General features: G+C 37.9%; 1 protein-coding gene across 1 annotated transcript in view; it reads right to left on the bottom strand.

The window, feature by feature from the left end:
- Positions 1-12253, bottom strand: part of spata5l1.L (spermatogenesis associated 5-like 1 L homeolog) — a 13229-nt gene extending 976 nt beyond the window's left edge. The window contains exons 1-8 of the mRNA XM_018253102.2: positions 12143-12253; positions 9682-10777; positions 7886-8071; positions 6902-7060; positions 3920-4129; positions 1973-2191; positions 1383-1517; positions 627-752 (exon numbers count right to left, since the gene is read on the bottom strand). Coding sequence (XP_018108591.1) covers positions 627-752; positions 1383-1517; positions 1973-2191; positions 3920-4129; positions 6902-7060; positions 7886-8071; positions 9682-10752 — 2106 coding nt within the window. The 5' untranslated portion in view covers positions 10753-10777; positions 12143-12253. The remainder of the gene's footprint in view (positions 1-626; positions 753-1382; positions 1518-1972; positions 2192-3919; positions 4130-6901; positions 7061-7885; positions 8072-9681; positions 10778-12142) is intronic.

Genomic DNA, 12253 nt, shown 5'->3' with positions numbered 1-12253 from the left:
AATATAAGGCTGATTAGTAATTATATAGATAACTATTAGATGGCAGCACAGTGCAACTAGCATCAGAATTTAATAATCTGCCTTGTAGCATCAGTCATCTTATATTACAGAACAATTTAATTTTCTGCTTGATAATTTGCGATGACCCCTAAGCTTAGCTTCTCAACAGCTGCTCAGAGCCCACTGAGCATGTGAGTGTCACAGACACTTTTCAAGATGGTGACCCCCTTCAACAAGTTTGAAGTCCTAGATTATTGCTGCTATTGAGAAGCTGAAACTTTAGGTTGGTACAATATGTTCAGTAGATAAAATGTAATTTTTAGCTATATTCGTTTTTAGGGGTTAGTTCTCCTTTAACTGTACCTGTTACTACAGCAGGTTTGGGGCAACCCATGCAGGATCCATATGCATGTAGCAACATTCAAAATGACTAATGTGCCCTCAGTTGCCTTTGATACTAGCAAGGTATCCGTGCATTGGTATATCCCAAAACCCCAAAACAACCTGTGCAGAGATATGGATCTCTAGAAAAATGATTCCCCCTCTACTAAGCACTATTCAAGAATATTTCAGAGCTTCCCATTCCTTCTCGTGCTAAGGTTGGAATATACCCAAGTGGATTTTACCTCTTTGCTGAGGTTCTGGAGATCAGCTCCAGAGTAGAGTGGTGTATCAGCTGCCAGACTTTCCAGATCCACATCATCAGATAAAGGGATACTTGCTGTACAAATTCTTAGTATAGATAATCGTGCCTATAAAAAATCGAATTATTACTTCTATGTGCAACAAGGGAAGCTCAGTCCAAGTAAAGATGTATGTATGACCTCTTCTGTAGTGTTTCCTTTTTATCATTTTTTTCCTCTCTTTCACCCACTTGGCTACAGCACAATATCCCTGAACCCTATTGTTGCCTTCATTGAAAATAAAACCCAGGATAACTATAAATTAAGATGAATTATCCATTAATTTCCCTATAATGTGGAGCTAAGTATATGATAGCTTTGTGTGTTCACTGAGCATTTCTTTGTTGCATATTTGCAAGCATATACAAATGGCAACTGCCATATCTCTTTGCTTAGCCTGAGTAAAGTATATAACCCCCTGTATGACCTCTAGGGTTCAATGTTGATACTGCTGTACCATTTTTAAAATGTGCATATACTATGGAAATGAGTTGATTTGTCCAGTTTGGATATTTCATTTGCTAATGCATTGTGTAGCCTAGTTCATGGTGCATTGTCAGATGAGAAATAAAGTGGAACTTCAGCTCTGAACAATACCAAGTTGGCCGTATGCATTTCCTCTTATATGGTATCCATCTGTATAACCTGATTGGTTTGATACTGTATGGAATTATCCCTTCCCCCCTTTAAACGTCCTACCTTTTCATCTGGGGGAGGAATATATAGGAGTTTGTCCAGTCTTCCAGGACGCAGCAAAGCATCATCTAAGGTATCAGGCCTGTTTGTTGCAGCCACAATCATGACAGCTTTGTTCAGAACCTCCTGAAACTCCAGCTAAAACAGAATAATGCACAAATTGAACATGAAGGTATGCAATTGGTGCTGCCATAAAAAAAGCTATAACTAGAGGATGCTTTTGTGCTTGAATTTTGTTATATGAAGACGCTAGGGGCTCAATTAGGATTCACTAGGTTTGCATGTGCCTTTAACATTATGATTAATATAATCACGCATGCAATGTTTTGTACTTTGTCCATACATATGTATGGACTTGCCGAGAGAGTGTTGCACCAAACAATTTGCTGGATTTCTCCAGTGATGTATGATTTGATACAGCCAAGAAAAAAAACGAGCTGCACTAATGCTGCATGTGGGAATAATGCATTAAAAAATAATTATCAGGCCCAAGTATATTACTGACGTTCACAGCACAACCAGTGGCCTGCCTGACTTGATATACAGTATCACATTTACAGTGCTAATCAATGTCCAGGAATCTTACTTCTTACCTTCTCTTCTGAATGCTCATGGCCACTCTCCAACAGCTTTGTGCCTTCTCTCCGCTCTGTAGTCTTTAGGCCAATCCCATCCAACTCATTAAGGAGAACAGAGAGGATCCTTTCCTGGACCCCAGATCCTGTTCTACTTTCTGATCGTGCCCCCACCATGGCATCAATCTCATCAAGGAAAACAATGGCTGGAGTGCTAGCCCTCGCTTGTCTGAACACCTGTTGGATTTACCTATATATTTTAAATGTTTTTACTTAAGTTACACTGGCTATAAAACAAGGAATTATTAATATATATATATATATATATATATATATATATATATATATATATATATATATATATATATATATATATATATATATACATATATACCCCCCCCTTTAAACGAGTGGTGATCCTATGCTTTTAAAATTGGGCGTTTGTTTTGGGAATATCTCTCCTTTAAAAGCCTGATTGCTGGCTGGGGAGGATTTAGCCCTCAGTGAAAAAACAGCATTCAATGGACATTGATTACAGGTAATGCTAAAATGCACATAAAATATAAAACAAGTTAGGGACCGCCATTCGGGGTTTACCTTGACGTGGTATGGTGGCTTATCAATTTTATGATCATAACTTTGTAACAAAATAACCCCTATTTGGGTACATATGCAATAGCATTTATTATACTTATATATATATATATATACTTTTAAAGCCTTTAGAGTGCTCCCACAACCCCCCTGTTTGATATTGTACATTAGTGCATGCGTTAAAAATTGCAGTAAAAATGTTTTTTAAAATTTTACTTAAATATGTGCAATATACCGTGTTATCAGTAGGTGTCCCAATCTGCTCAACAAAGGGAAGTGCTGGCCCAGGAATGCTTTATTCCAGATTTTGATTATATGATTGAGAATTGGCCGTGCACCCCTGAGATTGCTTGATTGGAGTGCGGATACTGAAGAGCTATATATATATATATATATATATATATATATATTTTTTTTTTTTTTTTAAGTGCAAACATCTGCAGTCTGCAATAGTATTTTACAATATATAAAAGCACTTAACAGGCAATAATATTCTAATGCAAAGGTTCCCAAACTGAGTCTGGCTCGCCCTAGGGAAGTTCAATTCAAAGTGTTAGGGTCCAGCCTGAGGGTAAGATTTGTTGTTAAACTTACAGTCAAAACCCAATTTTACATACTCAGATTTTATATTTTCCTGTCTGATACAGGCAATGGGAATCTTCCCCCCCCCCCGATTTTGTGTTTTCCCTGTGTTCACACCACTTTGATGCCATCCTCTGTGAAACATAAAATCGGTGTTCTACTGTACTGTTAATTAGTCTGAATTGACAGACCACTCACTCCTATCCTATGCATACAAAATGTTTTCTTTTAATCAGAAATCCAATGCATTTATCCAGTGTCTTTGCTATGAACTTAGTTGTCAGCAGATTTAATTTGTTACCTGAAAAAAGCCCAGTGAGGTCCAGTATACTGTGCACTACAAATTAACATAATGCATATAATACATTGAGCCCTCAAAAAAAACTAGGCATATAATGAAAATAAAATATAAATAAATAGAAATAGCATACTTTCTAGAAATCTCTCAGAATTTCGAGCATGCTTTTACAATATCTGAAATGTGTGCTTGTAGTAAATCGATTGTTTATTCTACTGAATATTGCTAGAAAGGCCAGCACTATGCTTAATAAGTATTTACTATGGATATACATCAATACTTACTATAGAGAGCAGTGTTCATGTAATAGGCCTAACTTCTACAGACAATTAAGTAATTATGCTATCCAGATGCTTTTCCAAGTGGGTACAAGTTAAGTGCAAGAGTCTTTTTGTGCTTAGACTCAGAAAGCAACTGGTTTAGAGTGATACATTTTTTTTATTGGATAAGCAAGTGAGCAAGAGCAATAATATATTTAAATGTATTATCACCTGTGCCAAAGTCTTTTCAGAGTCTCCTACATATGGAGAGAAAAGGTCTGCTGCGCTGATAGAGAAGAAGGAGCAATGACAACTTGTCGCCACAGCTTTCACTAATGTGGTTTTGGCACATCCGGGAGGCCCGTACAGTAGAACTCCTTTTGGTGGTGTGAGTCCCATCCTACTGAAAGCTTCTGGATACTTCATGGGCCACTCAATGCTCTAAAAGTACAAACATACAGCCAACAGTAAATATGCTGATGCATTTAAGAAACAGTGGCCAAAATAAGATTGCTCTTGCTAGCTGGGCTTTGGCTTTTATCCATCAAACTATTGTATAGTATAACAAAGTATACAGTCATATAAAAAAGTTTGGGGAACACCTCTCAGCCTGCATAATAATTGACTCCACTTTCAACAAAAATAGCAGTGGTTTGTCTTTCATTTCACAGGAACATCTACTGGGGTGTTTTTGCACAAAGATTTTTAGTGAAGCAGTATTCAGTTGTATGATATTAAATCAAAAGTGAAAAACTGGCTGTGCAAAAAATTGGGTACCCTTGTCCTTCTGCTAATTTGAATGCATGTAACTGCTTAATACTAATTACTGGCAACACCAAATAGGTTGGATTTTGTTTGATAAGCCTTGAACTTCATATCCAGGTGTGTCCAATCATGAGAAAAGGTATTTAAGGTGGCCAATTGCAAGTTGTGCTTCTGTTTGAAGAGTGACAGCATGGGATCAGATCAGTATCATGGTTTAGGGGAAGGCTACAAAAAGCTATCTCAGAGATTTAAACTGTCAGTTTCAACTGTAAGGAATGTAATCAGGAAATGGAAGGCCACAGGCACAGTTGCTGTAAAACCCTGGCAGGCCAAGAAAAATCCAGGAGCGGCATATGCAGAGGATTGTGAGAATGGTTACAGACAACCCAAAGATCACCTCTAACGACCTGCAAGAACAGCTTATTGCAGATGGTGTATCTGTACATCGTTCTAAAATTCAGAACAATTTGCACAAAGAACATCTGTATGGCAGGGTGATGAGAAAGAAGCCCATTCTGTACTCACGCCACAGAGTCACAGTCATTTTGGAACAAACTGCTTTGGACTGATGAGACAAAAAGTTATTTGGTCATAACAAAAAGTGCTTTGAAAGTGCTGTGTGACTAGTTCAGGGACTGGGGCCCTTGTTAAAGTCGAGGGTTGGATGAATTCAACCCAATGTCAGCAAATTTTAAGGGTAATGTTTAAGCATCAGTCACAAAGTTGAAGTTACGCAGGGGTTGGATATTCCAGCAAGACAATGAGCTTAAACATAGTTCGAAATCTACAAAGGCATTTATGCAGAGGGAGAAGTACAATATTCTGGAATAGCGTTACAGTCCCCCGACTTGAATATCATGGAAGATCTATGGGATGATTTGAAGCAGGCTGTCCATGCTCAGCAGCCATTAAATTTAACTGAACTGGAGAGATTTTGTATGGATGAAAGGTCAAAAATACCGCCATCCAGAATCCAGACACGCATCAAAGGCTATAGGAGGCGTCTAGAGGCTGTTACATTTGCAAAAGGAGGCTCAACTAAGTATTGATGTAATATCTCTGTTGGGGTGCCCACATTTATGCACCTGTCTAATTTTGTTATGATGTATATTGCATATTTTCTGTTAATCCAATAAACGTTGTGTTCTCAAACTTTTTTATATGACTGTATATATTTACAGTGACACTATCATGTTTAATCCAGTGTATAACCTTATGGGCTGTTTCCATATAAATAGCTTCACTGTACAGCTTACTTCTCATCGAATATCATACACAGTGACTTGTCTGTGTTTTTTTACAATAAAAAGCTATGGTGACAAAATGCTAAGACAAATCTAAAAAAAACAAACAAACTATGATTGTGAATACTAAATGCTGATGCAATTTCACTGCTTTTAAGTTCTGTTTCTTCCTACTACAATTTCACATCAAAACATGAACACTTTTGTTATTACCTAAGCATTAGTTTAAAAAAAGAAAACACTAATTTATTTACGGAAGTGAAATGACTAAATTAGATGCTTCCACGATTTTCAATGGTTTTAAAGTTATTGTAATTGCAGTTAAAAAAAAAAACTTATTTTAGTCCGCTATTATCAGAGAGCCAAATAAATACTGCTTTTTAATGGCAACCGATTTTACAAACAACTTTAAGTCCATTGAAACGTAATGAATGTATGTTGTAAATTTGCTTAGAATTACATTTTCTTTTACTAAAATAGTAAAATTAGTTTTTGGGATGGAGGAGCAGGAACAATCTCGAAAATGAGAATTTAATATAAGCTTCATCATACAGAAATAAGAAACTTTCTAAATATAACCAATACAACATTTTGTCCTAGCCTCTCAGCATCTGTCTCTCTTCATGCAGGAGTCGGGAGTCTGATTTTGATTGACAGTTTGGTTTTATACAGCCTTTGGGGTAAATTGTTTTAGAGCTCACACTTGTAAAACCAACAGAAATGAAGAAAGACAGATGCTGAGAGGGGCACAGTGAAAAGAATTTGATTATTTCAGAAACAGTACAAAATTATTAATTCATTGTATTTAGGAAATGTCTTGTGCAAAATGTACAACGTAACCTACGTAAAATTTTCATTTTCAAAATTCCCCTTTAATGAGTGTGTTTTCATCTCCAGTCAGGGATTCTTTTGTACAGACTGTCAAACTGGCTGCCCCAAGCAAGCACAGATCTGTGTCAGCCAGTTTTATAAAATCTATACAAGTACTTATAATTAATTGAGCCACATAAAAAATATTAATTATAGCTTTGTAATGTGCCCATAAGATGTTGCCTATGCCTGGGAATGTAGTACAATAAATGCTCAACATAAGGGATATTTCCCTAGTATTATTTCAGGTGTTATTTCTCAAGTATTTGCTCAATTATAGAAGTTGTAGTTCACAATAGCTACAATGGGATAATATCCTTGCTCCTATACTAACCTGTTTTAGCATTTGCTTGATATCTTCAAGGCCTCCAATCTGTTCCCAATGAACAGGTTTAAATTCCACTTGACCAACTGAGCTCCGTGTGAAAGAGGGTCGAATCCTTTTGAATGCTTCATAAAAATGTGCTCTGTTCACCAAATTACACTGACCGTCCTGAAAGGTAAGGAAACTTTGTCCTCATTCTAAGGCTACCAAACTAGTAAGATTTTAATAATAGAAACCATCAAGAAGTACAGCACTTTAAAGGAGAAGGAAAGTTGTTTCACATTTGGGGGTGCCAAATGTTAGGCACACCCAAGTGAATATATTTACTTACCTGAAACCCCGGACTGGTGCAGAAAACTGCACAGGCCCTGGGTTATACCAGTGAACACCACGGAGTGATCCTCTTCCGGCTCCTTCTCGCAGCTGCGCATGCGCATTACAGTGAAAAGCTGAACTTTAACTACTTTTATTCTACTGCGCATGTATCTGCCCGGGGAAATTTTAAAAAAGAAGAAGCCGGAAGAGGATTGTTCCGTGGTGCTCACTGGAATAACCGTGAGCCAGTGATAGGAGCACCGGCCTGGGGTTTCAGGTAAGTAAATACATTTACTTGGGGGTGCCTTATATTGTGACATTTCTATTCTATGTGTACTGTATATTGTGAGTGGGTCCCTAAGCTCAGTAAGTGACAGCAGCACAGAGCATGTGCAGTGAATCAGCAGAAAAGAAGATGGGGAGATACTGGGGCATCTTTGGAGACACAGATCTTCCCTGCTAAAGGATCATGATTGCCTTGGGCTGGTACAGAAGCCCAAAACATAATGTACAATATTTCTGCCTACTTCTTTAGTTAGGCTTTAGTTGTCCTTTAAGTGCAGGTTGGCTTACATCACCTATAATATAGGACATCTGATTTATATACAAGGCTCTGAGTCTGTGCAAAAACTAGATGATTTTTCTACTAATTGCCATAAATGTACAAGAGGGTCTTACCAAACTGGCCTGCAGTACAGCCTGCATAGCTGCATCTCTGCACAGGGCAGTGAGATCAGCTCCGACATATCCCACTGTCATGTCCCCCAGGGTTGCCACATCCACATCTCCATCAACGGGCATGTTCGATATAAGCATTTCCAGGATAGCTTTCCTTTGCATATGAGTTGGAGTTCCAATGATTACCTTTAAAACAGCAGAAAAAACAGACGTTCACTAAAGACAAATTCATTATACTATATAAAGAGGTCATGTGACATTTTGAGGAACATTTATTACAGTTGGAAATTCATGTGAGTTTTTTTTTTAAACTATTAAATTCGCAATATACTCGAAATTCGACTGGGGGGTTATTTATATAACAAAAAAATCGAATATCTAAAACTCAGAGGAATTTTACTGACTCAAAAACTCAAATCGAATTCGAAAACTCGATTCAAGTTTTTTCTCTGAAAAAGACTTGAATGTCAGGAAGGCTACTAAGATGTCCAAATTGGTCCTTGGACCTCTCCCATTGACTTATACATGAACTCGTCAGGTTTTAGGTGACAAATAGGTTCAGGTTCTTAAAGGGCCAAACTATGATAAATCTCGAAATTAGAATTCTAATTAAAACTCGACTCGAATTTGGATAATTCACAATTCGAATTTGAGAGTTTTGACCATAAATTTTTTTTTGAAAATTCGAATTTGAATTTTCAATTCAAACCCTAATAAATTTGCCCCTTTAAGGTGCTTGGATTCGATAACAGGCAAAAACATATGTGTGGCACAAAATCACCAGAATTGGCTGCAGTTTAGGAGAACTAAATCCTTTGTCTTATTCTAACCGGATGCCTAAATGCATTAAATGTAAGGATACGCATGCCAATGATAAATAATAAAATGATTAGTATTTGTAAAGTGTATTTGGGTGCTTGAGTTCCTGATTTACAAATAACTTTGCATGCAGTGGATTTTCTAGAAAAATTACATCTAGGGGCCCATTTATTAAACCTTTTTTCTGGTTAAGATTTTTGAGGGGAAAACTCAAATTTTTCATGGGAAAAAAACCCACAATTTTTTAGAGATTTATCATACCCCAAAGCTGCTAAAAATTTGATTAAAAAAATACTCCATCTCAAACCTGTCAAGATCATGTAGAAGTCAATAGCAATGTCCCAATGTAGACACCGTAATCTGCGCTGAATAATCCAAAAAATTTGCGGTTTTCGTCTAATAATCAGAAAATGTTGAATTTTCACAGTGAAAAAAAAATTGAATTTTAAGAATTTTTCCCATTTGACGCCCAAATCGCTTGATTTTTTTTTGGGTTATCGCCCAAAACCCCAAATTTTTTTGGATTATCGGATGAAATACAGCACAGATCACAAAATCTTCAAATTGTAAAGGGACATCTGCCATTGACTTCTGCATGACCTCGACTGGGTTGAGATGGCGAATTTTCGAATTCTGACATAGATAGATAGATAGATAGATAGATAGATAGAGAGATAGATATATATTAGGATAAAGTACAAGGTACTGTTGCATTATTACAGAAAAGAAGGGACAAACATTTCAAAAATTTGAATGGAAGATCACCTTGATGCAATTCGGAGCTTTCTGCATAATGGGTTTCCAGATAACGGCTCTCACACCTGTATCTGATTTGGCATTTATATTGCTAGGTCTCATCCTACACATGTTTGAGATCTATCTCGCATATATATCAGAGGAGAAATTGCCACCTGTTCCAAAATATGCTTACAACTTATCATGGAGGGTGGTGAAAAAGAAAACAGTTGTATATTTACCTCCCTGTCAAACCTGCCTGGTCTCCTTAATGCTGAATCTATGGCATCAGGCCTGCTGGTTGCAGCTACAGTAACCATCTTATTGTCACTGTCAATACCATCCATCAGAGTTAACAGCTGAGCAACAATACGGTTTTCTGGAGCATTGTTTGAATTTCCGCGTTTAGGACATAGGGCATCGATTTCATCTATAAAGAGTAGGACCGGGCCACCACACGTGGCTTCTCTTGCTTTTTCAAAAATCTTCCGCAAATTCTCCTCGCTTTCTCCAGGTCTTGAACTGTGAATTGCAGGACCACTCAGGCCAATTAAATATGCCCCAACTTCTCTTGCTACAGCCTTTACTAAAAGGGTCTTTCCAACACCTGGAGGCCCAATCAAGAGAACACCTTTTGGACAAGCCATGCAAAGTTTCTGCATTGTCTCTGGATAATATAATGGCATATGAATGATTTCCTTTAGTGAGGCACAAACATCATCCATACCTGCAACCTTTAATGGAGGGGCATCCTGTACCGCTTGCTTGTACCATTCATGGGTGATGACCTCTTTAATAAGTATACTTGTTTTGCCTGTTATAAGGCCTGCATTGCTCCTCATTAAAGGATCTGTATCAAGTATTTCAACGTGAACAAGTGGGGAATCTCCAGTTACAGATAACACATAATTCTGCAGCACAAAAACATTTCGTAGCAGATCTTTCACAATCTCATGGAGTACGGTTTCTGTAGTAGCCCGTTTCACTTCCAGGGTTTTCAAGACAACTTTCACTGTTACCTTTCTCAGTTTGATAGAAGCCAAGCTTTTTATCTGATTCAAACATATGCTGGTGTCCTTAAATACAGCCATGGGTTTATGTGTGGTTGAGCACATATAATCAGCTTGCACAAACCCATCACACAGATCTCTTCTGGGCCAAGCAGTGCACAAGCAGCTTCCACTCTGCAAACATAATAAAACTGGGAATCCGATCTTTGCTCCAATAAAAGCCATCGCTTTGGGCCCAAGTCTGCATCGTTGCGAGCCCCGGTCGTCTGGGTTCAAGGGCAGATATTTTAGCTCTGTATCCATCTATAAAGAATCTCGATGTCAACATCTAAAAAAAAAAAAATGAAGTAAAATGTGGTTTATATGGCAAAACACTTTATGCCTAACCCGTGCCAAACTCTATTCACTAATTGGCTTATTTATCAAAATTCAAGTCTGTCTTATGCTAGAGGTTTAACCTCATATTAACTGTAATTTAAAAAATGTGAATACTTGCTTATTTAGTAAAAAAATTTGTATACTTTTTTTTTTTTAACTTTTACTCATTTTAAATGGGTTGCTTGCATTAAAAAATGCCTTAAAGGAGACAGGATAAATGGAAAAACCTGAATTTTGTAGGCAATAATCTATATTTCACTTTGGGCTAAAAATGTATATCTTTAAAAAAAGCCCCTTTATTGAAGCTCCCTATAGATGTTCTCTGGTCCCTGTTAATGTTTCAAATGAGGGGTGGGCGTGTCCTAACAGTCCCTGCCAAAAGCACAGTGGGAGGGGGACAGCCAATCACAGCCCTGCAGTCACACAAGCCAAAGACAGGCTTCAGTTCCCTATCAGGTCCTGCTAGCTGCTGATTAGTTCCTATCCTACAGTGCAGTGTGCTGAGTGCTGCCGGCTCCCCTGCACAGCCTGGGAAAGGAGGCAGCAGAAAATGGAACAAATGTGCCAGACTAGTAGGGTTTTTGCATAATTTTTCAATAAAGTAACCAGCACGTTCCTCCTATATCTAAAAGAGTAAAATACAAAGGAACATTCTTGTTTTTTTTTTACATAAAATGTCTCCTTTAAACTTGCCATAGAAGTCTCCAATTGACTTCTATATGAACTTGTCAGATGGCAAAGTTTTACATTCGAGCCTCATGAATTTATTGTGCACGTTTCTGAAAGCATAATTCAAATGCTCATGTTTTAGTGTAAAAAAAAATGAGATTAATTAAGATGCGAACTTTGATAAACATCTGACTAAATGTATCCTAAGTCTACAACAGCCATGGTCAGTGTTTTCCATGTTGTGGGCCTGGATTATATCACATTGTGCAACTGTCACATGGATGGGGATTTTTGGCCTGAAAAACCTGTTGTACAGTGACAGACACTGGAGTGATACCGGCATTTTGGCTGGTGCAGTCATATTTGTCTATTTGTCTTAGACTGAGGAGGGACAGCTTGGATTATAGAACAATTCTGTACCAATTTGTCCGTATAGTTATTGATGCCAGGGCTATTAATAGGGGGAAACTGTAAGGCAGATAGCGAGGCTGCTATTTATTTTTTAAAAAGGTGTGACATAAACCCGTGGCATGAGGACTACCACGCTGGAACGCATAACAGTAATGGCATGCTACTGCCTCCCCGCCCGAAAACCATGTAAACAGCACCAGACGTAAAACGATTTATTATCAGTATGATGTCATACCGCCCACCAGTCCCGGGTTTAAAACACAGCTCTGAGTCCCGGGTCGAGGTTTAAATGTGTAGCTCGTAGACTCGTGCCGGCCCGCTCAGATGACGCAATTCTCGTCTCGCG

Source organism: Xenopus laevis, chromosome 3L, assembly GCF_017654675.1.
Source record: "Xenopus laevis strain J_2021 chromosome 3L, Xenopus_laevis_v10.1, whole genome shotgun sequence".
NCBI classification, from domain to species: Eukaryota; Metazoa; Chordata; class Amphibia; order Anura; family Pipidae; genus Xenopus; species Xenopus laevis.
The sequence above is the reverse complement of the archived record's forward strand: the minus strand, read 5'-3'. Positions and strand labels throughout refer to the sequence as shown.